Raw genomic sequence first — 27,245 nt, forward strand, 5'->3', positions numbered from 1 at the left:
CTTTCAAGTTTCAACCACGAGTGAAGCATGCAGATGATTGCATAGGCATCTTACGCTGCTGATCGGGTTGTTGGGTTGACCACAGCACGGGTCGTATCAAACCAGTAAAGCCGTACACCTGGAGCTCCTGCTCCAATGATTGAGTTCAACCTGGCATTCACTTATAGCAGTCGCCTGTTGCATTTTGCTTCTACCTGACCCGTCAGCCCGTACAACTGTACAGGCATGGCGATTGTTCAGACTCGAGACACGCGGCGGCCCCTGCAGTCACAGCAGGTCGTCCTGGTTGGGCTTGGGCGAGGTGAGCAGCGCGGTGTAGAGGCGGAGCTTCTCCTCCCCCAGCGACGAGCACCGCGACAGCGGCCGCCGCGGTCGTATGAAGGACAGCGACGCGAGCGTCTTGCGGTGCTTGTACCTCCGCCAAGCGAGCTGCACGGCTACGGCCGCCCACGTCCGCCACCCGGGCGAGTAGTAGCGCGCGCTCCGCCGCACCCTGTCGTTGGTGAAGGTGTAGCGGAAGTGGCGCGTCACGTACCTGACGTCCGCGGCGTCCAGCCCGAACGCCTCGGTGCTCTCGAGCGTCGCCAGCGTGGACGACGACGCCGGCAGCCGCTCCAGGAACGGCCGCCGCAGGCACCACGACAGCAGCTCGTCGCCGCTGAAGTTGCCCGGCCCCAGCGTGCACCGGCTCGTGGCGCCGGTCCGGAGCGCCTGGCTGCTCTGCAGGTGCCCGCGCACGATGAACAGCATCCGCCTCACCGGGTCCCCTTCCCTGACGATCTGATCGAGTTCGAAAACAGAGATCACTTCGCTGTTGGTTTGTGCCGTTGCATCGCTTCCAAAAATGCAGTAAAGGGTAGGGGAGATCGTGTTCGTGCGGCGCTTACTACTTCTCCTTTGGGGAATATGAGGGACTTGACCCTGTCGCAGATGTTCTCGAGCACCAGGTCGTCCATGTGCTGGAACAGCGGCACCTGCAGCGCGACGAGCAGCACGTGACGCACCAGTACGGGCAGAGCTCATCGCACCGGGGGTCCAGGACGGCAGGAAGGCGTTTGGCTGCGCGTACCTGGCGCACGAGGTCGAGGCAGAGGTGGTACTTGATGTCCCTGCGGAGCCCCTCGGGGAGGTCGCGGACGATGCGGCACTCGTCGACGCCGCGCGTGGCCGCCCACCGCTGCCGCTCGTACTGCCGCACCCGCTGCCGGAAGCTCCTGGGCAGGTTCTTGCGCTTCATCCACAGCTCCACGCCCCGCAGGCGCGTGTGCATCGCCTGCTTCTTGGACGTCGTCGCGTTCAGGAACACCTGCCGCCAACCACAGAGACAGCCGTACGTTCGCCGGCGTCGATGGATCATCAGCCAAGACCTCGTCGAGGATCAGTACGTCCCGATGTGAACGCAGTCCTCTGCTACTACCTTGATGTTGCCGATGAGCATGGTCACGAGGATCAGCCCGCCGGTGATGGTGATGATGTTGAACACGATCTCCAGCCACTCCGTCGTGCTCTCCAGGTTCCCGAACGTGCTGATCGATTAGCGCCAGCAGCAGCAGCAGCAGTGAAAACAAGAAGTTTAGACCATCATTAACCAGGGCCATGAACTGCTATTAATTAATCTGCAACGGCGAGTTCACCTGAGAGTCATTAACCCCCAGAAGATCGGCAGCAGAATCCTCTCGACCCTGCTGGGGTTGGCCACCAGCATGACCGTCCACTGGTAGGCCCCGTACTGGTAGTTGTCGCCACTGTCGAGGCACGTGCCCCTGGCGGTGGCGTTGCCGGCCCAGGCGAGCCTGCCCGCGCCGGGTGCCGCCGCGGTGGCGCCGTAGTAGAGCGGCTCCGCGCACACCAGCGCCCAGGGCGCGCACCCGGCGCTCCCGGCCTGGGCGCACTGCTCCCGGAGGCACTTGGTGGCCCGCTGCGCGCCGAGCAGGTACCAGCACGCGCCCACCGCCTGCAACCAGGAACGGCAAGGGCCTAGCTGTCACGGAATCATGGCGTCGCAGGCGGGCGTCGTCACCTGGCGAGGCCGTTCCGGGTAAGATACCCTCGCGCGCACGACAGCGTGCGTGGCCAGTTTCGCCTTGTATTTTTGCCCAAGAACGCGGTGGCCGGGCAAGAAATTTGCCTCAACGGGGCACATCAATGTGCGCGGAGAAGAAGATGGTGGAGGAGACGAGCGAGGTGGACTCACATGAGCGGCGACGAAGTAGGCCATGAGGTTGAGCGCGATGCCCCACCAGATGGTGCCGAAGACGTAGCCGGAGGCGTCCTGCGACCGGCGCAGCACGCGAACGGAGTGGTAGATCTTGGGCAGGTACTCGAACAGGAACGCCACCAGCAGCACGGTCATGACGGCGGTCGTTGAGCCCGCGCGTATCATCGCCGGCGCCGCCGCCCAGACCATCACCTGCGTCCGCGAGCACGGAAATGGTGGTCACGGCGTGGCTGGGACGGTTTTCCTGTGGGGGCGGAGCGCAGTACAGATCGTTTGGACCTCACGTCCTGGAAAAGAAGTTTGAATCGTGCATTGATTGATGCAGCGCATTGTTGGTTCACATCGCTTGCACGGAAAAGAAGTTTGAATCTATGCAGGCTACTGAGCAAACGCCATGGTCCCCCAGACCCAGTCTGCAGCGAAACCGTCATCGTACGCGCGCGCATCGCTGCCTGGTCCTATAATAAAACTTTTAGGAATCCGCATGGCAGGTCGCGGCACGTTGCTGGGAGCAGAGCTCCAGAACGAAGGCCGGGCTGACGTGGCTGGTGCTCGGCAGAATGCGATGGGGAAGAAATGCGAGGCTGCATGCGGTCACGGTGTGGAAGAAGTATGGTGGTGTACGAGGTATGATGACGAAGGCTCCAAAATTCTCGGCTGTGGCAAAGGGTTTTTGGACAGGCACTCCAATCTGTCACTAGAGGCCATTGCTCACCGAGGCAGTTCATGCTGCTTTGTTTCTACGCGGCAACAAATGTTCCGTGTTTTTTTGCCCAAGAGCGGAAGAACCAGATTTCAAAGAATGCACGAGGATGATGCACGGAAACGGACGAACGGCGCACCTGCATCACCGGTAGGATGACGAACACGTCCAGGAGAATCCCCCTCTTGTTCCTGGTGAACCTCGCCCGTCGTTCCGGCACGGCGCCGCCGCCGCGCGCGTCGTCGTCGCGCCCCGGCCGCGCCGCCTCCTCGTCCTCGTCCGCGTCCGCCCGCGCCGGCGGCGCGCGCGCGTCCCGGAGCCGCAGCAGCAGGTTCCAGGCGTGCATGGCGTCCGGCGCGCACCGGAGCGCGGTGACCGCGGCGGCGAACCAGCCGTCGAGGAAGACGCACATGAGCGGCGCGCTGAGGCAGACGGCGTAGAGGAAGAGCGGGTCGACCACCAGCCCCGCCGCGCAGGCGAGCAGGTACGCGCGGTCCCACTCCCGCGCCCACCGCGCCCGCGGGGCCAGCGCCGCCGCCGCTGCCGCCGCCCACGCCCCGCCTGCTCCCCGCGACGTCGCCTTCTCATCTCCCTCGCCGGCTGCCGCTCTCCGCGCCGCGCCGTGCGGGGAGGGCGACGACGAGGCCGGGCGCGCCGAGTGTTCGGCTAACATGATCGGCCGACGTCGACGGCGGCAGCAGCTGATGCTGATGCGGACTGACGGCGACTGTGCGCGGTCAGCAGGTGGTGGTGGTGGTGAGGCCGTGGCATGTGGGTGATGGAGCAGAGAGGACGGCGTCCGCAGGGCTTCCTCTACGCGAGATGGACGGGCATATAGCGGTGGGCAGCTAAGACGGCGCTAGTTAGCAAGAGCGTAGCGCGTATCTCTCTCTCCTCCGCTTCTCGTCGCGCGCGCACGTATACGACAGTCTGTCATCGTGCGCGCGTGCTCTACTGCCTGGTGGTCAAGTTCGTGCTTCGACCCCCCCCCCCCCCCCCCCCCAAAAAAAAGTTCGTGCTTCGCGTCTGGCGCCAGCTTATCGACACTGGTCCTGTTCGGCTGGACATTTTTAGCTGATTTTTGGCTGGACTGATGACCGTTACACAGTGGTGGCTTGTTATCGTTGTCTCTCGTAAGATTTCAGCCGTGCCAACGCTGGCTGATCAGCCAACCGAACAGGCTGACAGAGAGAGTGAGAGGCGCTGCGAGCTGAGCGGGCCTGGACGGCGAGGTAGAAGACGATGACAGCGGATCGGTCGGGAGGGAAAAGCAAAGCCGAGAGGAGGGTGTTAGCCTCGGGAGCCGGGACAACAACAAGCGAACAAGCTAGGTGGCCACATCAGCCGTTCAAATCAAATAAGCCACCATGCCGCAATTCGGCATGCATGCGTCAATCATTTGGTGTGACGGTGTTCATCATCAGGCCATTGAGACTGCCGATCAGCAGGGTTCGGGTCCGGTGGTCGGGTCCAGTCTCGTCCGCGCCTGCCTGCCGCTATTCGACTGAACCTCTAGCGTTAGCGTGGTACAAGGTGCAGGCTACTGGTTTCCATCGGGAGGCGAACCGAGGATCTGAGAGGTGTATATGACTGGGATGCGGTACCAGTGGGCGCCCACTGCTCACGTATGTGTTGCGGTTAGGTGGTAAAGGGTCTTAAAATTTGATTTAGAGAATTTAAGAGTTGGGTGTTAAAAGAGCCGGATTCTAATTCTATACAATTTTGAATTAAAAAATTTAAAGGTTATGTTGAGCTGTGAAAAAGTCATTAGAGCTATGGCCCATTACCACCCCTATCATGCCAAATTCTCTATGGTGTGTCTACTAATCCATCCGCATTGCTGTGTCACGTGCGTTCTGTTACATATCGGACTAGTTGATAGTGTACGAACCGCTCAGGACTAGCTGTCGCGTGCTTTCTATCCCAGTACAATTACCATATTGGAAGAGCATATACTCTCACTTTATTTGGAGGGAGTTAGGTAAAATATGTGGGTAAAACAATCTATTAGCAAAAAGGAGAGGTGTTGTGAAACTACATGAGCACACCTTTCTTCAATAATATTCGTTCACTTGGGAAAGGGGATAGACTGAGACGTGCTATGACAACGTGATTATCTATAAGCATGAGCGTTTTTCTTGGCAAAAATATCCATGACAGAAACCATAGAACACATGGCACGAAACACAAAGACACAACTTATATAACCATTTTCAAGCCATATCTGTTACAGGAACAGAGTGACAAATGACTCCATGACAATACAAGGACCGTAGTAGCAAATTCAGCCGACCTTAGTTACAGTAACCAAGGCTATACGCGCAGATAGGACCGTTGAGGTAATAAGCATACATAAGAGACCTCCTTATTCATAGCACGACTACGACATTGTTTCTTGGCGAAATAAAAAAGCACGGACCGTAACCACCTTGGTTGTACTCAGCCACGATGCAGGTGGGGCGGGTTGTGGGCAGCCGCAAACCCGCAAATTCTGTCGCTAACTAATTTTGCGGGCTGGCGGTTGGCCGCAATCTCTGAAAAAGTGGACAACACTAATTTGTGGCCTTTGCGGCAGACCCGCAAAGCCCTCGTGCAGCCCGCTTGCTTGCTGGAATCTGACTGGGTGGACTCAACCTCCTATTTGCGATCCCCATTGCTGATCCAATCCAACATGACCCGGTCGAACTGCAGGCTCCAATCCGCCAGTGTCCTCCTCCCTGTCCTCCATCACTGCCAAGGAGGAGTGCCAGCCCAACAGATCGCATCCGTCAGCTGCATCCATCTGGTCCAGCAAAGATGAACATTATGAGATGCAAGCATATCACACGAGGGAACAAGGGGAAAAAAAGAATACCACATAGGCAGCAAGCCGTTCCACCTAAAGATTTAATCAAGCAATAATGAAAATTGTGAATCATATTATTCTTCCCTCCACGTGAGATTTGGAACACATTCAATCGAGAATCAGACTAGAATACATCAAGAAAATATTGGGCCAGATGGATGCGGAACTAGCCATGTGTTTGGTTGCGGGATCAATGGGTTGGGTTGGATCCAACCCGGATTTTGGGGACGGAGTCGACCCATCCATTGTTTGGTTGTACTTTTGATTTTGGGGACGGAGTGAACCCATTTCATGTTTGGTTGGAGGAATTGGGAATACGGGTTGGATGGCACGATAACACCGTTAATGAGGGTCCCACTTACCACCAATGGACCCCACCTGTCAACCTCTCACTTTTTTTTCTTTTTATTTTTATTTTTTTCTCTCCCTTATTTTCTTCCTCAGCCCGTGTGCCCCGGCATCCTCTGCTCGCGAGCCGCCGCGGGCTGCCTCCTGGCCGGCGCCGCCCCCCCACCCCCTTCTCCTCCCTCCCCTCCCTGGCCGGACGCCGCTCCGCCGCGGGCCGCCTCCTGGCCGGCGCCGCCCCCACCCCCTTCTCCCTCCCCTCCCTGGCCGGGCGCCGCTCCGCCGCGGGCCGCTGCGGGCGAGCTCCGCCGCTGGCGCGAGCCGCCGCGGGCCGCCTCCTGGCCTGCGCCGCCCCCACCCCCTTCTCCTCCCTCCCCTCCCTGGCCGGGCGCCGCTCCGCCGCGGGCCGCCGCGGGCGAGCTCCGCCGCTGGCGCGAGCCGCCGCGGGCCGCCTCCTGGCCGGCGCCGCCCCCCACCCCCTTCTCCTCCCCCCTTCTCCCTCCCCTCCCTGGCCGGGCGCCGCTCCGCCGCGGGCTGCCTCCTGGCCGGCGCCGCCCCCACCTCCTGGCTGCTGACGGAACGGACGGAAGAGGCACGGACGGGAGCGGGTTGGCTCCGTCCGCCAGTTTTCGGAGGACGGGGTAAACCCGCATCTAGAAGGAATATTCTCTTTTGGAGCCAACCCAACCCTCTGCTCTTCTATCCAAACAACCGCGGGGATGGGTCCGCTCCGACCTGGCTGGTGTCGCTCTCCAACCAAACAGATGGTAGGTGAGGGCAGCAAGCGATTAAGGCTCTGCTCGACCTGACATGAATTCTGATGTGCGCCCATGGCCTTTGCCCACCACCACCGCATGGAGAGGCAAATAACAGAGGGAGAGAGGATCGAGGCGAGAAAGAGGGGACCGTACCTGTAGAGCAGACCGGCGGCGTCCCCTGAGTAAGCGCCGCCGGACTCCCCTTGTGCTGCGGATGGTTCCTAGGAGCAGGAGCAGATGCCGGTGCGGAGGAGGTTGCGGCGGAGCGGAGCGGATCTGCGAGATTTTTCTTTGCGGATTTGTTTTGTCCACGGGCCTAGGTAGGGTAGTAAATATTGGGCCACGAAATTTTTGCAGCTGGACCGCATTAGCCACAAGAGCTTTTTTCGCGGGGCGGCCATGCGGGCTCGTTTAAGAGCCCGCCCCACCTGCATCGTGAGTACTCAGGGTACCTGCAACAAGCTCGGATCAGGCGCCGGAAACGGGAGCGAGACAGACCCACTGGCCGATGATGTTGGGGTTGAAGCTAAGGAACTGCTTCAGGGGCAGCCCGGTAGCTTGCGCCTGCGAAGCACGTCTCGCGCTCTTTCACCCCGTACGCCTTCTTGCAGATCAGCGGCGTGGCTGCCGGAGCCCGAGGGCGTGCGTCCGCCAGGGTGATCATCACGGCGATGAGGAGGAACGCGACCACGAGAGCGGCGCCGCCACGCTTCGCCATTACAAGTGCTGTAGGGCACGTGAAGTGAAGGAAGCTAGGAATAATGAGCACTGCAGATAGATGTGTGTAAGGTGGAGGCCTTGATCGAGCTCTGCTGTGCTGCTGCGAGTGGTGGCTTGCATTGGCTACGTTGGTGTGCCTTCTTATATAGCATGGCGAGTGCAAAAGTAGGCCAAAATGTGATTACGTGTAGGTGACATAATCAAGTGTGTGTCTTCGGTATCCCACGGCCTTGGAAATGGCGCTGCGGTCAATTTCTGGGTGATACTACTTACGGGCATGTCGTTGCATTGCATTGTTGGTCATATTTGCATGGCGGTCATTCTTTTCTTTAGGTGAAATGAATTGAAGTTACTTCAGGTTAGCCATTCTTAGCTTCTTCGACTTTAATTTGGCCAGGGACCAACAAGCAGCTCTAGCTATATAGTCAAAACATAGAGCAATCTCAGGGAGTTATAATTCCGATGAAAGTATATAAACAATATAATTTATACCGTGCTACTTTGAACGTGTAATAAAACATAGGATTATGGATTACCCATGCACCGTTTTACAAGTTGTCATTGAAATGAAACTCAAAAGATTACTGATTTTCATCGCCTAACTGTCTAAGCAGGCCGTAGATAGGAATTCTAGTCTTTATAATAGCACATGAGTATACAGTTATACACTACTCCATCTGCAAAAATTGCCGAGCGTTTTTGGCAGGTGGCTGATTGGGATTTCAGCGCTTAACTATTTTTTTGGACTAATGGCCGATGGTAATCTAGTCTTATTTGAACATTATTTGCCGACAAACAATGAGCGACGAAGAATAACCGATGAGATTTTGCATGCCTGACTAAGGACCTGTTTGGTTCACGAGACTTATGCAAAAATCTCTACACTTTAGTCCCTAAGACCATCCCCAACCCTTCTAGTAGGATGGTGTCCATAGCATTAATGAAATTGCCATATAAGCAACTTGATGACATATAGCAAGAGAGTTAATGTGGGAAAACATAGACATGGTTTCTCATGCAAGACACCATGTCTACACAAGAACCAAGAAAAATAGAAGAGTGATAGGGTGAGGCAAAGAGAGAGAAGAGAGAGGATTGGATGAGATTTATTTTCTTCATTTATCATAGAAACTATGCATTAGAAAGGTAGTGTCTATAGGTAGTTTCTTGTCTATAGGTAGTTTCTTGTCCTCTTTTTTTTTTTAGACACCACCTATAGACACCATGGGTTGGGGATGGCCTAAAGAATCAAACAGGAGGGGCTAATGGAGACTTAAAGTGCAAGTTGTGGCTAAAAATTCAGAAGTCCCTCTTGGAGGAGTTTATTGGAACTAAAAGCCTACATGAGGGCTACAATTCCACCCCCTATCCCTGATCCCTGCCTCTTGGATGAATGCAGATTAAGGGTAGCCTTGCACTTTTCCCAATAATATAATATATACCATCTAACTTTGGCCAGGGACCAACAAGCAGCTAGCTAGTCAAAACATAGAGCAATCTCAGGGAGTTATAATTCCTATGAAAGTATAATTTTCCCAACAATGAGCCATTTGCAAAACAGGGGTAAACATGTAGTTAGACTTCAAAATAAGGGTAGCCTTGCAATTTTCCCAACAATATAATATATACCGTCTAACTCTGAACGTGTAATAAACATGGGATTATGGATTACCCATGCACCGTTTTACAAGTTGTCATTGACATGAAACTCACAAGATTACTGATTTTCATCGTCTGTCTAAGTAGACCCTAGATAGGGATTCTAGTGTTTATAGTAGCACATGCGTCTATGCTATGGAACAAAGATGTTCGTCCATGTACTGGATACTAACAAGACATTGTGATAATGCACTATCTGTCCGGTTTGCATCACTGGCTAACAATGATGGAATTATTAAATCGATAGACGAGGCTAACAAGACAGGCGTGAGAATTGATGAGTGATGATATATACTTCGAGAGGGGGATTGGAACCAGAATAGGCTGCAAGAATGAAAGAGTCAATCTATCATAGTCAAGGCGCAGGCCAGGGATGTAGCCCATGAAGGAAGTTCCTCTCCCAAGAACTGAGTGGAAAGGTACAGATAAGTGGAATTGGGATTAGTTCTAAATTCAAACAATTTGAATACATTTACCACAAATATTTATTAATTAGGGTAATAAGCCACAGGTGCCTGGAATGTTAGGACATATATATTTCTGAAGCTTTCTAGAATGATTTATAGAGTTTTCTCTGAATATATTAACAACAATATTGTATTTATTTAATGTCAATATTGACAATTTTTTTGTTGTCAAACCATTTGAAATTAAATTTTGACAGAATAATATATCTGTTTGTTCCTTAATGTTGAGCTGAAAATCTATGTCTCGTTAGCTTGCGCAGAGAGCATCTTAATTACATTGCACCGTCTAGATTGTTGTCTGATATCGTGCACAGTCCCTTTTACATAAATATGGTGTTATTCCAGATAAAAAGGAAAACGACATGCCTTTTTCAAAACTCCTGAGAGGTATCATCAAATCTATATCTATACCTATTACTAAAGCGAATAAAATTTCCACCTAAATTTTTTGTTTGGTCCATTTGATTTGGTTCGTCTCTTGTTATTGACAGTGAGGCCTTAGTCCATCTCGTATGCGAGTCGAACCAGCACCCTCCATCCATGACGATCACGACGATCACGTAGATCCCCACAAAATAACGCATGGACACTTATACGTATCCGATATTTATACAAACTTTGTCCGTGTGTTAATTTGTGGGGATCTATGTGATATATACGTATATATCAAAAACGGTGTTGTATTACGCCATAGTAGGATGTTTGCAGAAACTCTCAGTCAAGCGTGAACGACAGCAAGGCTGACCCACTGTCCAAGAGGATCAGAGAGGTAACATGGTACCGTGCATGGCTGGGATGCGGTACCAGTGGGCCACTGCTCCGGTATAGCTACTGCCATAGCAAATTATTTTTAAATACTCTTTCCATTCTGAAATATAAGATATTTTAGTTTGTTATAAATCAAACTATTTAAGTTTGACTAATTAAAATTAATGAAAAGATTAATAATATTTCAATTGTCAAATGAATTAGATCATTATGATATATATAATTTACTTAATTATGTAATGTGTTAGATGTTAATATTTCTTCATAAATTTGGTCAAACTTAGACTACTTTAACTTAGAACAAATCAAATAACTTCTATTATTGGACTGTTCCAGATAAATTATTGTTGCCCGTGTGCTGAATTGTTGATGGTTTCAGGTTTTGATATTTAATTAATTAGTAAGTATCTCCTAATAACAGTTTTATTCAACCTTAAGATTTCGGCTCAATCTTAGAGGTTATAATTATTATAGTTTTCCAATAATCTCAACCCAATACAACTACCGCATTGGAAGAATATTTACTCTTTCTTTATTAGGAGGGAGCGAGTTAGCCTGAAATATTAATTATTGGGGGAAGGGAGAGGTATTAAGAAACTGCCAAAGTATCTTTCTTCAATAATGATAGTTTATTATGGAAAATGGTGCTGCTGGAGACGCTATTTGCGTGCATATGGTAATATGTGTATGTATGAGCATGAACATTTGTCTTTGGCAATAAAAGAACACATGGTGGTACAAAACACAAATTATAAGCATTTTCATGCCATATTCTGTTACAGGAAAAGAGTGTGAAATGACTCCATAACAATACAAGGAACGTAGTAGTAAATTCAGCCGACGACCTTAGTTACAATAACTAAGGTTCGTAGAGGTAAGCATCTATAAGAGACCTCCTTATTTCATAGCACAACATTCTTCTTGGCGAAATGAAAAGCGCGAACAACGTAACGACCTTGTACTCAGGGTGCCTCCAAGCTCGAATCAGGCGCCGGGAACGGCAGCGAGACAGACCCACTGGCCGATGAAGAGGTTGTCGCAGTTAATGTTGGGGTTGAAGCTGAGGAACTGCTTCAGGGGCAGCCCGGTAGCCTGCGACACCGCGAAGCACGTCTCGCGCTCTTTCACCCCGTACGCCTTCTTGCAGATCAGCGGCGTGGCTGCCGGAGCCCGAGTGTGTGCGTCTGCCAGGGTGATCATCACGGCGATGAGAAGGAACGCGACAATGAGAGCGGCGGCGCCACGCTTCGCCATTACAAGTGCTGTAGGGCACGTGTGAAGGAAGCTAGGAACAATGAGCACACTGCGGATAGGTGTGTGTAAGGTGGAGGCCTTGAGCTCTGCTTTGCTGCTGCGACTGCGAGTGGCTTGCACTGGCTACGTTGGTGTGCCTTCTCATATAGCATGGCGAGTGCAAAATTAAGCCAAAAGGTGACTACGTGTAGATGACAGAATCAAGTGTGTGTCTTTGGTATTCCACGGCCTTGGAAATGGCGCTGCGGTCAATTACTGGATGATACTACTTACGGACATGTCATTGCATTGTTGGTCATATTTGCATGGCGGCCATTCTTTTGTTTAGGTGAAATGAATAATTGAAGTTTCTACCGGCTTTGCTTGGGAAGCCAAACAGTAGGACTTGAGGCCAACCATTCTTCTTCGACTTTGGCCGCCAGGGACCAACAAGCAGCTAGCTAGTCAAAACATAGAGCAATCTCAGGGAGTTATAATTCCTATGAAAGTATATAAACTATATAATTTATACCGTGTAACTTTGAACGTGTAATAAACATATAGGATTATGAATTACCCATGCACCGTTTTACAAGTTGTCGTTGACATGAAACTCACAAGATTACTGATTTTCATCGTCTGTCTAAGTATGCCCTAGATAGGGATTCTAGTGTTTATAATAGCGCATGGGTCTATGCTATGGAACAAAGATGTTCGTCCATGTACTGGATACTAACAAGACATTGTGATAATGCACTATCTGTCCGGTTTGCATCACTGGCTAACAATGATGGAATTATTAAATTGATAGACGAGGCTAACAAGACAGGCGTGAGGATTGATGAGTATACTTCGAGAGGGGAATAAGCCGGGGATGTAGCCCATGAAGGAAGTTACTCTCCAAGATGTCTAACACTTAGCTACAGATTATGGCACAATAGAGCATCTTCAATAGATTTCCTTTTCCCAATCCAACAACCATATTGGAGGAGTTGATGTAAAAATAGTAGTAGTAAATAATTATAGTAGTGAGAAAATAATTCACACAACTCATCCAATAGTATTTTGCATGTTAATAATACGGTTGGCACATTGGCTGGTGGGAGATATAAGGAAGCTGGTTGTTGAATTTGAAGAGTGACTCGTGGATGTAACTAGCACCACAAGATTTTTAGTTTCATTGTCAATCTTTTTTCTTGTCAAATATATGAATATCCTGCAATTTTAACACATGATGTTATAAATGTTAAAATGTAAGTGAGTTATATCTATAGTATTCTTATTTTTTCATTCACTGGCACAGAACCTGCCTTTTGTCCCGGTTCATTAGGCCCTTTGGTCCCGGTTTTGGAACCGGGACTATCAGTCCGGGACCAAAGACTCGGATCTTTAGTCCCGGGACAAAAGGGTACATATAATGCAAAAAAAGTTTATTCTGCACCTAGTATGATTCGAACTCATGACCTTTTGCCTCGCGTAAAAAGTCCTTACCACCCCACCTACACAACACTTATGACTTTCCATGTGATGCCTTCTTTTTAAACTAACCTGTAAAGAACCCTTTAGTCCTGGTTGGAGTCCTGGTTGGAGCCACCAACTGGGACTAAAGACCCTTTTGGTCCGGGTTGGAATCACCAACCGGGACCAAAGGGTCATACTTTACTCCCGGTTGGTGTTACCACCCGGGATTAAAAGTCCGGTACCTTTGGTCCCAGTTGGAGCCACCAACCGGGACCAAAGGTCCCTGCCACCCCAAGCTATTGGACCCGGGACTAAAGAGGGTGATCGGGAAAAATGTGGGGGATCAAAGGCATGTTCTGTAGTAGCGTTCTCTGATTTTTAGTTTCATTTTCTGTCTTTTTCTTGTCAAATATATGAATATCCTGCAATTTTAACACGTGATGTTATAAATGTTAAAATGTAAGTGAGCTATATCTATAGTATTCTTATTTTTTTCATCTCTTATATGATAGGGCGTGCAAAGCGTGTGAAATGTTCTAGTCACATCAATCATCACTAGGGATGCAAGTGGATGGCTTTAGACCATTGTAATTAGTTCATGTCATGCCGTTCTAGTTTATTTTATCAAATGTGGGGGATCAAATGCATGTTCATTTTTAATTTCATTTTTTCTCCCAAACTAATTACATGGCATCCCTAGTGAGAAAAAATGAACTAAAATGTTCTAGTCACATCAATCATCCATTGGTGTTTTTGGATTTTTCATTTTAGTTCATTTTTTCTCCCAAACTAATTACATGGCATGCCGTTTTAGTTCATTTTATCAAATTTTGGGTCGACCCAATGACCCAAAAAAGGTGGGACTTGCATCCCTAATCATCACGCTTGTCTTGGGCTTAGCCTGTGTCATTTCTGGCTCTTAGTCCTTATCTATAGCTAGCCTCGTCTATCGATTTAATAATTCCTACATTGCTAACCAATAACCAGTGATGCAAGCCGAACAGATTAGTGCATTATCACAATGTCTTGTTAGTATCCACCAGTACGTGGACAACTGAAGGCTTAATTAGCATCATCGTTGCATAGCATATACGGATGCGCTATTATAAACACTAAACTCCCTATCTAAGGCCTACTTATTATTAGACGATGAAAATCAGTAATCTTGTGACTTTCATGTCAATGACAACTTGTAAAACGGTCCATGGGTAATAATCCATAGTTCTAGTAAGTTACACGTTCAAAGTTAGATGGTATATATTATATTATTTATGTACTCTCATAGGAATTATAACTCCCTGAGATTGCTTTCACAGGCTAGCTAGCTGCTTGGTCCTTGGCCAGAGTCGAAGAAGAATGGTTGGCCTGAAATCCTTTTTTGGCTTCCCAAGCAAAGCCGGTAGAAATTAAACTCAATTTATTTCACCCAAGGAAAAGAATGGCCGCCATGCAAATGTGACCAACAATACAAACTAAGACATGTCCGTAAGTAGTATCACCAGTAATTGACCGCAGCTCCATTTCCAAGGTCATGGAATACCGAAGATACACACACTCAGGGGCGAAGCTAGATCAGAGAAAGACCCTGGTGCCCGACTTCATCATTTTTACACTAGACTCAAAATTTCCAAGCAAAGCTTTAATAAACAACACTGTAATTTGATTTGGACCCTGGTGCCTGTGCACCACCTTAAATGAACGTGGCTTCGCCCCTGCACACACTTGATGTTGTCACCTACACGTAATCACCTTTTGGCCTATTTTTGCACTTGCTATGCTATATAAGAAGGCACTCCAACGTAGCCAATGCAAGCCACTCGCAGTCGCAGCAGCAAAGCAGAGCTCAAGGCCTCCACCTTACACACACCTATCTGCAATGCTTATTATTCCTAGCTTCATTCACGTGCCCCACATACAGCACTTGTAATGGCGAAGCGTGGCGCCGTTGCTCTCATTGTCGCGTTCCTCCTCATCGCCGTGATCACCCTGGCGGACGCACACCGTCCGGCTCCGGCGGCCTCGCCGCTGATCTGCAAGAAGGCGTACGGGGTGAAACAGCACGAGACGTGCTTCGCGGTGGCGCAAGCTACCGGGCTGCCCCTGAAGCAGTTCCTCCTCTTCAACCCCAACATCAACTGCGACAACCTCTTCATCGGCCAGTGGGTCTGTCTCGCTGCAGTTCCCGGCGCCTGATCCGAGCTTGCAGGCAAGCCTGAGTACAAGGAGGTTAAGGTTCGTGCTTTTTATTTCGCCAAGAAAGAATGTCGTTGTGCAATGAATAAGGAGGTCTCTTAATTATGTATGCTTATTACCTCTACGGGTAGCCTTAGTTACTACAACTAAGGTCGCCTGAATTTTCTACTACGTTCCTTGTACTGTTATGGAGCCATTTGTCACTCTTTTCCTGTAACAGATATGGCGTGAAAATGGTTATATGTTGTGTCTTTGTGTTTTGTGCCATGTGTTCTTTGGTTATTCTCATGGATATTTTTTTGCCAAGACGAACGCTCATGCTTATGGATTATCACATTACCATAGCACGTTAAGAGCATCTCAGTCTGTCCGATCCCCTTTCCCCAATAAACGAATATTATTTGGGAAGGATGTGCTCCAACAGTTTCACAATACCTCTCATTTGCTCATAAGTTATTTTACCCAAATATTTCACCCTAACTCCCTACGAATAAAGGGAGAGTACATGCTCTCCCAACACGCTAATTGTATTGGGATAGAAGGCACGTGACAGCTCTTAATATATTTCTTTATTATATGTTTGTCCATGTTATTCATTTACCTTTATAGTTCCAAGCACTTTGCCACGCGGACGGAGACCTGAATTAATATTTAGATAAAAGGCGTACAAAACCATATATACGAGCAATGCCATTTTAAATTAAATTTATTATAGAGACAAGTGTTGATATATAGTTTGTAGCAGGTATTAGAGAGTGTGTTGGATCAATTTTTCATAGTGACAACCCGCAAAAAAAAACATAGTGACAAGTGTGGGACTGTCACATATGGCCGATCACTTCCTTAACTTTGTATTATGTGCTACCATTGGCAATTTAGACATATACTCTCACCGTCTTATAATATAAGGTATTCTACCGATTCTAAGATAGATTAAGAAAGAGAATGAAAGATGCATGTACCCCTCGAGAGATCTTCGATTGAGGGACCGAAACTGGCGACTAGAGGGGGGTGAATGGGAGCCAATCAAAATTTCTCTCGAAATCGATCCGTCGGCCTATATCCCAAAAATCACCGCAAACCTTCAACCTAAGGTATGTGAGAATAGCTATGAACTAGCTATCTCACAGCAGCACACCCTAGGAAACTTCGCGGAAGCAAAACGAGACAGAACTGTCTGCCTGGACCGGTCTGACCGGTGCAACGGACCGGTCTGACCGGTCGTGGCCTGAACAGGTCTTGACCGGTCTGACCGGCCTTGCCGTCCGGTCTGACCGGTGCCACCCAGAAAAACCCGTGAACAAGACTTCAAAAGGAGAATCTCGAGCAAACGAAGTCCAAATCCAGCGAAACTTGGAGGACACCTCCGCAACTAACCTGCAAACATATCCCCAAGAGATCTTTCCCAGAAGATCAATGAAACTTGAGAATTTGAGGGAAGATCAAGAAGGATTGGGGTTTTCTCAAGAACTCAAAAACTTCAATTCGTAGGAACTCGTGATTCCAGAGGGTTTGGCACGAAGCTAGGGGCACGGGAATCACTACAAAGAGCTCTACGAACCGTCACGATCATGTGCATAAAAAACGAAACGAAAATCCATCACAAAAGAGCACAAGAGGGACGGGATTGGATTGATTCAAAAGCCCAGAGGGCACAAGGAGGATGGGGCCTCCTTTCCCAATCAAATCCAATACAAAGTCTCACAAATCCATAATCAAATCCTACTCTAAAGAGAAGAACGGGGAGAGAGACACAGGGGCGCCGGCCTGGGAGGAGCAGAACAATCCACGGATGGAATACAAAAGCCGCACTAACCTAATACAAGTGAAGGGGTATTTATACCCGCGAAGACCGGTCAGACCGGTTCCAGACCGGTCAGACCGGTTGGTCTGCAGCATCCCCATGTACACGATCCCATCTGACGGCTGAGGTTCTTTCTTCGGAACGAAGTCTTCTCCACGATGCCGCCATCTTGATGAAGATCTGGTCCACGGGTTTGGAAGGTTCGTGAAACCCGGGTAGATGGCCGGTTTTGAGAAAACCGCCAAAACTCCTCGCGTGGGAAGATTCCCGCCTCCACGCCGTGGCCCTAGACGCCGTTCCCGCCTCGGCCTTCTGACGGCCCTAGACGCCGCCCGACGCCCGTCACCTCCTCGCCCGCAGCGAGGCCCTAGACGCCGTCGACGCCCGTCGCCTCCACCAGTCCCGAGACCGACGCCCGTGCCTCCATGACTTGGCGTCTTCAACCGCCGTCTGCCTCCTTGGTTTTGTGGCGCAAACCAAGAAACCTGCCTTCCGTCGCCGCTTGTGCCCTCGATCCAGGAGTGGACGCCACAGCTACCGCCCGGCATGAGCTCCGGTCCCGGCTGCCCTTCACCGCCGTCCACCGCACGGTCCATCGGCCACAGCACCTCCACGGCAGCTCTCCGTCGACACTTGACGCCCATGTACCTGCAACCAAAGACCAAGCACACGGCGCAATCTCCACAGAGTCGCGACTACACCACGGTTAGTCCACTCCACGTGTTGACCACCCGTCAACACCTAACGCTCCACACGGGCACTGAAGAAGGAAACACAAGAACATAAGCAAAACGCACACACAGCGGTTAGCCTGACACAAACACAAGCCAAAATCAAGCTAACACGCCAAAACCTCCAAGTCATCACGACAATCACTCATCACAATATACGAGGTCAAGGTACTTGTCAACTTGACCTCTCATCTTCGTTTACCAACTATATTAAAGTTGTTCCTAAGATTAAGCAGGGGAGGAAGGAATAAAAAAAGGTAAGTACGAAGCTAAGAGGTAAGGAAAATTTAATGATTTTCTTTTATACTTATTCAAAAGTTCTAGAATTCGCTACATTGAAGTATAAACTTTGAACCATTTAATGCCTCATATTTCAGGACGGAGGGACAGTGGCGGAGCGTGAAGCAAAGTGGAAGGGGGCCGTCAACCATGAAGGAAGCGAAGGATCCCAGCCCCTTGCATTGGCGGACGCAGATCTGGCTCACTGGTCGCGTTCATCCTGCGAAGGGCTGACGCCGACAGTCGAGGTCGTCGCCTCGTCCGAGTAGGCTGATGTTTCCTTTGTTGTTTTCATGTTTGTGGGCTGAATTGCAGTTCTGTTTTTTTTTTACCAGACAGGGGGGGGGGCATGGCCCTCTATGGCCCCAAGTGACGCTCCGCCAGTGCGGAGGGACTATTTTATTTGACGGATCACTAGAGTTCAAGATAAAGGGGCTATCAATAGGTGGCCAATCGGGTATGTTTAACCTGTTACTGTACCCGATTTTGATTCGAGCCATCCAATGGTTTATATTATGAATAGCACTTAATCCTAGTCTATATCATTTCCGTCTTGTTTGTCTCAATTGCATAACGTGGTGGCGACCTAATCTCACTTGCCAATTGCCATCACCACCTCAGCTCGTCGATCTTCTCATCATAAGCCCACACTATCATACCATCTCGATGAGCTAGCTAGGTACCATTTCGTTTCTCATTTTCTTTTAACAGCACACAATACTACAACACAGACACTTATAGCACCCCCCCCCCCACCCCCACCATATTTGGTTGTTCATCACTACCGGATTCGCCAGCACCCTCCGTCATTAATTCATTATGTCAATACCAAACGATTCATGCATGGTACCTTGCACCTACTCTAGCTAACCGGTAGTCCTCCACCACCTTACCACCACACCTCTATGGTTCTATACCCATCACCTCTGCCGGGCAAGCCTACTATATTGGTATTTAGTATTTTCAAGAAAAATCATCTCGTAAGTTAGAGATTGGTAGCATCACCCTAACCACACTAAATGATGAACAAATGTGCATGCAGAGTGAAAACACAACTACACAAGCACACCAACCGTTGGAAAAATGTAATTTCTTTCAATGCAAATCTGTCGCAGCCTCACACGGAGAGTAATACATGATTCCAGAATACAGTAAATAAAGTGGCACAGCCAAGAGCCAACCTTAGCAAATTTGGCTCACAGCAGTAAGCTAATTCTATAGGAAAGTAGGAAACCTCCTTTATTTCATAGCACAAACGTCGTAATAAGCTGCTGGGAAATTAAAGAGTGGCTGCGCGCCGGCAGACTTTGCTTGATCAAGCTGAAGTGGCGGCGAGGCAGACCCACTGGCCGACGAAGACCTTCTCGCAGTTGATGTTGGGGTTGAAGCCGAGGAACACGTCCTGGGTCAGCCCCGCCGCCTGCGCCACGGCGGAGCACGTCTCGCCCGCCTTCACCCCGTGCACCTTGCTGCAGCTCAGCGCCGGCACTGCCGCGGCGTCACTGGCGAAGTAAACTGCAAGCAAGAGATTTCATTGCGCGCAAGCTCCGACTGTTAGAATAGAATCCCGACACTGACAGACGCATGCCTGTGATGTCTCCATGTATATACCTCGTCCTCGTCCAAGCTTGTCGAGGTGCACGGTGAGCCTCGCGTCGGCGAGGGCGACCGCCACGACGAGGAGGGACGCGATCGCCAGGAGGGCGGCGGCGCGGTGGTTCGCCATTGCAGATGATGGTGCTGCTGGAAGTGTGTAAGCACGTACGTGTGTAAAGCTTGGGTTGTGTGCGTGCTTACTGCTTTGGTGGTGCGATGTGGTTCTGCTCGCGCCTTCTTATAGCAGTGCAGCAGCGATTGTGGGTATTAATAAAATGTGCGCAACGAAACGACGAAGTCGCTAGATGCTCATATGACCTTGCATTGGGAATCCATTTCAAAAAAAAAACTTGCATTGGGAATGTCGCTGCAAGATCCTTCAAAAAAAAATAAAGGAAAAGGATGTTGCTACAAGGGGGACGGGTGAATCGGAGATGGTACTCGTGGACGTGTCTTTGACTCTTTGTAAGCCGGCTTATCCTTCACCATTTGGCCAGGAACCAACTGAACAATGCAAAAGAGGGTGGTTATGATTCCAATGGAGCTCATTTGGCCATGGTGTGGTTTTGTCTCTGCCTAGGAGTGCTTGGTAGTGGGGACTTTGGTATCCTTCTGGTGTGCTTTTGAACTTTTAATTCCGTTTCTCGATTGGAATGGAATTAGGGGATGGGCCTCTTTTCGAGAGAGAGAAAAAATTCAGCAATTGGCCTTGATGGCAAGGGTGTACGGACGAACTCATACAGGTTTGATTAGCCTTGAAACTAGGGCAGCTTCTGTGTGCGAAAACCCTCCGGAAAGGGTTTTTAGCCTGCAGGTCGTCCTGGGTGAGCGAGCTGGAGTGCGGGTGCCGGCCCTCGTGGCTGTTTCGGGCGGCTAGTCTCCTGCAGCCCTGCTACTTCGCTGCTCCCATACACTGATATCATGGTATTATGTGCTCCCTCCATCCTAAAATATGAATATTTGATTTGAAGTTTCAATTTTTTTCCGGGGCTCGCTAATTAGCGAGCGCGCGCCAGCAACTGAACTGGCGAGCGATCTCGGACAACTGCTGACTTTTCTTTTTAGTGGATCGGGTGTCATTCCCTTTACATATTCCCTTTGCATATTCCCTTTCCCCACACGGCGAAAATCGAAGTGCAAGAGAGCGGCGCGTCCAGCACGTCTCCTGGCGAACGATCAGACAACCCTTCCATAGTCCCACTGCTCCACGTTTCCTCTTTTGTCGTTTTCCTTTAAGATTAGGCAATTAATCTAATTAAACTGAGCCCCCTCCCCTCCGCACACCTGCCCTTGGCGTAGCAGCTTGTCGAGACCCCTTGCTGCAGCTGCAGGCCTACGCACTGTCCCCGGGCACCCATTTTTTTTCTCATTCAATGTAAAAAATATATGAAAAAAATTATTTAAAAAAGATATACAACAAAAAGTTATATATGACTTTGTTTATAAAAAAACATAATTTAAGTTCCAAACTTTTGTTTACAAATTGTGCATAAAGAGCAAAATATTTGTCCATAAAATTTCTAACGAATAAGTTGTACGGTAACAAAATTTAGGTTCATAAGTTATGCATAAAATATTTGAATAAAAATTATGATAAAAAAGTTACAAGAAAAAAATATTAAAACAAAATTTAGGTTCATAAGTTATGCATAACATATTTGGATAAAAATATTATGATAAAAGTTTACAAGAAAAATATTAAAACAAAAATTTCGAATAAAAGGAAACTTGTTGCTGCCACACAGTAGCGCTGCTAGCCGCTACGCTTAAGCTTGAGCTCACCGCCGGCGTACATCCAGCTGAACCACCTCAGCAGGCGTGCGCCCTCGTTTTCGTCGGGTCGCGCGGCGCACCGAAGCTACTGGGCGCAGCGTGCAGGCCCCACAGCCAGCACGGACCTTGGCTGCTCTGTGCCCAGCGGCCAGCTCGGCAGCTCCAACCTCTCCCACTGAGATAATTGTAGATGGATTATGCTGTTGTGTGAATTCGTCAGAAAAAGGAAATGAAAAATATAAGCTACCGGGGGAACTCACGCCCGGGATGCGGTCGGAAATTCGACCGCTCGGATGCTCGCTAGCGCTCGCGCGCGAAACTGGATTTCTCTTTTTTTCCTCAGGAAATGCAACAAGCCAAATACTACTACTAACTCCGTTTCAAATTATAGTTCGTTTGACTTTTTTAATCCTAAGTTTGACCACTCGTATTATTCAAAAAAATTATGCAAATATTGCCAAATTTAAGTTATTTTCGAAAATTGTATATTGATAAAGCAACCACAACAAAAGAAGTAATATTTTGCACAAATTTTTGAATAAGACGAGTGGTTAAATTTGAGGTCAAAAAAGTCAAACGACCTACAATTTGGAACGGATGGAGTAATTAATTGATCTAGGGGCTACCTCATCATTCTGATCTGCATGTGAATCAATGTGTCACATGCTTGCACTTTGATTGCCTGATATCAAGTGATGATGTGTATAATTTGATTTCTATTGGGCTAGAATGATGATGTGTTATGAAGGCTCGCTCTCTATTATTGAGGTAGTGAGCATCTCTAGTTGATATCCAATAAACCCTTCCCAATAAAGCGTTATTAAGATGATCCGATACCATTTCAATTAGTTATTGGGAGACGTCATTTTACAATTCCGCAATAAGCTTATTCCAATACAACTATAATATTGGGCGAATAGGAACTCCTCTAAATAGATGGGAAGTTGAGGTGGAATATTGTCACAAATCAATAATCGTTGGGGAAAATAGAGAGACTGATTTAGGACATCTTTTTTCTAACAATGGCAGTTTGTTAAGGAAAAATATCCTGCCCCACTTTTCCCAGGGCGTTCACACCCGGAATTTTCTATTCATCGCATATGCGACTGCGATTCAAGGCATCACAGTCGCGCCGCCGCCGCCACCGTAATAGCGTCGCCGCCGGATTAGGGTTAGGGGATGGGCGTTGCCAGGGGTTGTGGTATTCGCCGAATTTAGAAGAGGGGGGAGGGGTGGCAGTGAAGACCGGCGGCGATGACGACGGATTGCGGGGCGGCGGCTTGATAGCTAGTGGGCTAGGGACCAAGACGAGGCGAGGAGGGGCGCGGTAGCTAGGCGACAAGTAGGGGCAAGAGTGGTGGGATCCGGCGGTGGGAGCCGCCGGAGACCAAGAAGATGACCAACGGCGGCGATGACCACCTTAAGCGACGCGTCGCCCCCCATGCACTGGCGCGAGGAATAGACCCCGTTTATAGTTCACTCCCCGTTTATAGTTCACTCCCCTCAATTAATGGTCTGGCCTGCTCATTGCTTTTGTGTTGGTACCCATGAGAAACAAGATCTCTTTTTCCCCTAACAATAATACGATGGAATACTGAAGCTGAACTAGTGGAAACAACGCATTTAGTTTGATTGAACAATCTTTGCCTTCGCCAAAAGTGTAACTTTGTGGCGTTACGTTTTAACTTGAAAAGCCACAAACGCATGCATACAAATGACGAAATGAACTTCTTCAGCAACGTCAGATGGTCGTCCAATTCACTATAATATATAACCCCAGCCATACACACGGGTGACACACGCACACGGCACGCGGCACATAACAAAAATTGGACGACTGATGGAATCATTTCATGGAAATTTTTATGAAGAGTGACACGTCACCCAGAATACAGGAAAGTTTGACACTGACAGCCAACCTCAATCACACTTCAGCAGAAATTTGATTTGGCGGCTTGTGGAGGCGAACACAAGGGAACTTAGCTTAACCTCTCCTTATTCGTAGTCATCATGATCATGACACGACCGTGGTTACACGGTGGGTCGTCGGACGAGGCAGCACAAAGCAGTGATCAAGCGGAAGTGGCGGCGAGGCAGACCCACTGTCCGACGAAGACGCTCTGGCAGTTGATGTTGGGGTTGAAGCTGAGGAACACGTCCTGGGTCAGCCCCTCCGCCTGCGCCACGGTGAAGCACGTCTCGCCGGCCTGCACCCCGTGCACCTTGCTGCAGCTCAGCGTCGGCACCGCCGCCACGGCCTCCTCGTGCACCGCGAAAACTGTCAGCAGAACACTTTCTAGAGTAAGAGAATGAACAGATACTCTCTCCATTTTTATTTTCATGCTGGCGCCGCCTTCCATTTTTTTAAAAAAAATCGGTTGAAGTTGATAAAACTCAGGTGTCATCTAAGCGAGAGATAAGAAAGGAGATGGATCTGACATGTGGGGCCACATATCAGGTTCATGTCAACACCCAGTCAATTTGACACGCCGGTGATTAAACAAGTCTAGTGGTAATTTGGACTTCACGTGAACCAATTAGCAAATTTGGAGATTTAGATATGCATTTTAGAAGTTTGTGGATCTGGATAACACCTGCTGCCAAGTTCAGAGACCGACGATGCATTTTACTCAAAAAACTAATACGATATGTAAATAAAAATATAGAAAGTACCAGCTAGCGTGGTAACATTATTCAGTAATTTATTTATCACCTCGAGATGCACCGCGATTTATGGCGAGCCTCGCGTTAAGAGGCCTCCTCGCGTCGGTGCCGGCGGCGAGGGCGGCGGCCACGAGGAGGGACGCGACCAGGAGAGCGGCGGCGGCGCCGTGTTTGGCCATTGCGAACGTACGGCTGCGTGCTAGCGTGTGGAGAAGAAAGGGATATATTGTGTGGCAGCCCGACTTGTGCTCGGCGTGCTCTCGTGCTGCAGGACGGAGGCCATGGCTCGCTCCTTCTTATAGCTAAGCTAGCGTGCGCGTGGCCCAGCTAGCGTGCGCGTGGCCCAGCTAGCGTGCGCGCGACATGACGACGACGACGACGCAAGAAGCGGGCTCGCACGGCCTTTGGGAATACCGTTACTGGGACGGGTGATCCAGAGATGCAGCTCGTGGACGTGTCGTCGGGGCGCACTTGCGATTATTCCGGCAATTTGGCACGTACGGGGCCAAGTGAAAACATGAAGTGGGTGCTTATGAATCCAATGGAACTCACTTGGAATGGAATATCATGTGATCCATAATTGCATCTACAGTTAGGATTTTGACTAAGCAACCACCTTATAATTAAATATTTGCCTTGTGTTCCCAGTTCGTTCCTACGGATACGCTGAGGCTTTTGTGAGGAGGATGAAAGGTCTCTCGCTCGTCTCCTGGCCAAATTTTACCCTTTCTGTCTCGAATTGATCGACGTAAACCTGCCTGCTCGAGCTCTTGAACTGGGAAACGAACAAGTCATATAAAGCAGCGATATGAAATGCAAAACTTTATTAGGCCGAGATATTTTTCTTAAATGCCATATGTATGTGCCTGCTTTTTCTAGGAGCTACTCGCGGAGCAGAGCGCGTGACCATGATTCGTCCCGTCGCAGAAGAGGGATAAGTGGGGCAGACACGTGACCCATTATGAGGAAAAATTAACATAGAAATATAAAAAAAATATGTTTTCCAATTTAAATATGCAAATTAAAAATTGATTGAACTAGTATATTATTTATGACGAGATCGTCAAAATAAAATTAGACTTAAATATGTATGGATGATTTTTAAACAATTTTTTTATAAATGTAGAATAATTTTGTTATGAATCAGAAACAATCAAAAATATTGTTCCGCTTTCTACGATAGGCCACCTCCGGAGAGCGCGCATGACCTGGATTATTCCATGCTTTTCTCCCTTTTCTTCAAGCAAGGATTCTCGACCATGATTTTGGATTTATAATTTATGAAAAAGTCTAACTTACTCCCATTAACTATAGCCAAAGTCTGGATAATCTTGTAAACTATCATTTGGTTCAATTTTACCCCAAAACTATACTCTAATACAATTTATTCTTTTTATTTCTCTATGCATAGATGGAGTTTTAAATTGAAATTTTATAAGATGATAGTATACATCATAACACATTTTAGAAAAAAACATCATAATTTTTATAATTATTTTGGTAGATTAGCATATTTAATAATAAATTAATCATTAAAGTTCAAAATTATATGAAAAGTAGTGATAACAAAATAAAAATATTTTTTAATATGCACTATGATGTCTACTACTATCATGAAAAATTTTAAATTAAAATTCAATCTGTGTATGGAGAAATAAAAAAGATAAATTTTATATGGACTAAATGGCATAGTTTAGAGTCAAATTGAACCAATCTATAATTTTAGAGGGTTGTTCAAATTTTAACTTAAAGGAAGTAAATTGAACATTTTTTGTTTCAGAGCTTCTGGATGTGACCCTGGACGAGGCAGTTGCTGCCAGGCAACGATCCTGACCTCATGCGAACACTCTGTTCGCTGCAACCAGCCAATAGTATTTTTTTTCTCACACCAAATCAGTATCATCCAGCCAGCAGTACTTTTCTCTCACAATAAATCAGCACCAGCCACTACCCACAGCCAGCAGAACACTGCTCTGTCCTTCCACCCACAGGAAAGCTCCCCCTGAAGACGCGGGTTTGGTTCTTCTTCGGTAGACGCGAGCTGGCTTCCATCTTTCTGCAGGAGATAGTTTCAATACTTTTTGCCCTCTGCATTCCCGGCTGGTGGTAGTCTTTGTTGGCTTAGGTTTTGGTCTTGTTTCGGTTTGGGTGGCTGTGTCCCCCGCTTGGTAGACTCTGGCTCCTTAGCCTTTTGGTCGGGACAGCAATCTGCTGGTTACTCCTTTTCTTTTCTTTGCGGAACCTATAAACTGGTACTTCTGTAATTTCGTTACTTCTTGAAGTAATGAAGTTCGGGCGCGGCCCTTGGTGGAAAAAACCCACAGCCAGCAGAACAGAGTGGAAATGGAACGTCTGGATGCAATGACACAGATAGGTCTACCATTGAATGCACAACGCTGTTGAATTTCAGAATATTCACTCTCATAGAAAATCAAACTCAGAACCTCAGATGCTACCGAGGCTCTTGTAGCCACTAGGCTAAAGGCTTTTCGCACCACTCCTGCTAATCTGTCTCTGTTTTAGAGGTCCTGGGCACATGGGCCTGACGGGAGCCGCGAAACGCAACCGGTGGCACATGAGCCTGACGCACACCAACCGAACGCGCACGGCCCGCCGCCGACCCGCAGAACAAAGCACCATCAGCAGGCAAACTGGCCCAAAATACGCGTGATTCACCTCTAAAAACCCGCAAGCTGCTCGCGCACCACCAAGCCGAGGATGACAGCCGGCCCATCAGTCCAGATGCCCTCAATGATGGAACTGATTTTTCTACAGATCCTGTCACAACTCTCTGTCCAGATCAAGAACATCGAAGCGGTCGACGATTGAAATTCCGTCGGCTGCCAAGTCGTCAGACGTCAACAACTGCCGCATCCGCCGGACACCAACCAAGCCAAGCCGTGACAATGTCGCCACACTGTCGGCACGAGCTTCCGGCACCACCTTTCAGCTAACATGTTCGCTCTCTCCACATTCCGATCCCTTTTTTTCAACACGAGTACCTGGCCAGCACCGGCGCACGCACGGG

At 48.7% G+C, this 27,245-nt stretch overlaps 2 protein-coding genes and 1 long non-coding RNA gene across 3 annotated transcripts; all 3 read right to left on the reverse strand.

Moving 5' to 3' along the window:
• Positions 1-21: 21 nt before the first annotated feature.
• Positions 22-3,903, reverse strand: LOC120708282 (cyclic nucleotide-gated ion channel 4-like). Its single transcript, XM_039993474.1, has 7 exons — positions 3,061-3,903; positions 2,195-2,410; positions 1,635-1,954; positions 1,418-1,526; positions 1,070-1,306; positions 888-974; positions 22-780 (listed from the first exon to the last, which is right to left on the reverse strand). Exons 1-7 carry the CDS (start codon positions 3,592-3,594, stop codon positions 268-270), a joined length of 2,016 nt encoding a protein of 671 aa, XP_039849408.1. The 5' UTR covers positions 3,595-3,903; the 3' UTR covers positions 22-267.
• Positions 3,904-5,103: 1,200 nt separating this feature from the next.
• On the reverse strand, positions 5,104-7,183 carry LOC120708284. Its single transcript, XR_005689312.1, has 2 exons — positions 7,023-7,183; positions 5,104-5,703 (listed from the first exon to the last, which is right to left on the reverse strand). It is a non-coding gene; the product is annotated as an uncharacterized LOC120708284 (long non-coding RNA).
• Positions 7,184-23,281: 16,098 nt separating this feature from the next.
• On the reverse strand, positions 23,282-24,478 carry LOC120710765. The gene is made up of 2 exons (XM_039996355.1): positions 24,267-24,478; positions 23,282-23,831 (listed from the first exon to the last, which is right to left on the reverse strand). Exons 1-2 carry the CDS (start codon positions 24,394-24,396, stop codon positions 23,626-23,628), a joined length of 336 nt encoding a protein of 111 aa, XP_039852289.1. The 5' UTR covers positions 24,397-24,478; the 3' UTR covers positions 23,282-23,625.
• Positions 24,479-27,245: the final 2,767 nt, after the last annotated feature.

Source organism: Panicum virgatum, chromosome 5K (genome assembly GCF_016808335.1).
Source record: "Panicum virgatum strain AP13 chromosome 5K, P.virgatum_v5, whole genome shotgun sequence".
Lineage (NCBI taxonomy): Eukaryota > Viridiplantae > Streptophyta > Magnoliopsida > Poales > Poaceae > Panicum > Panicum virgatum.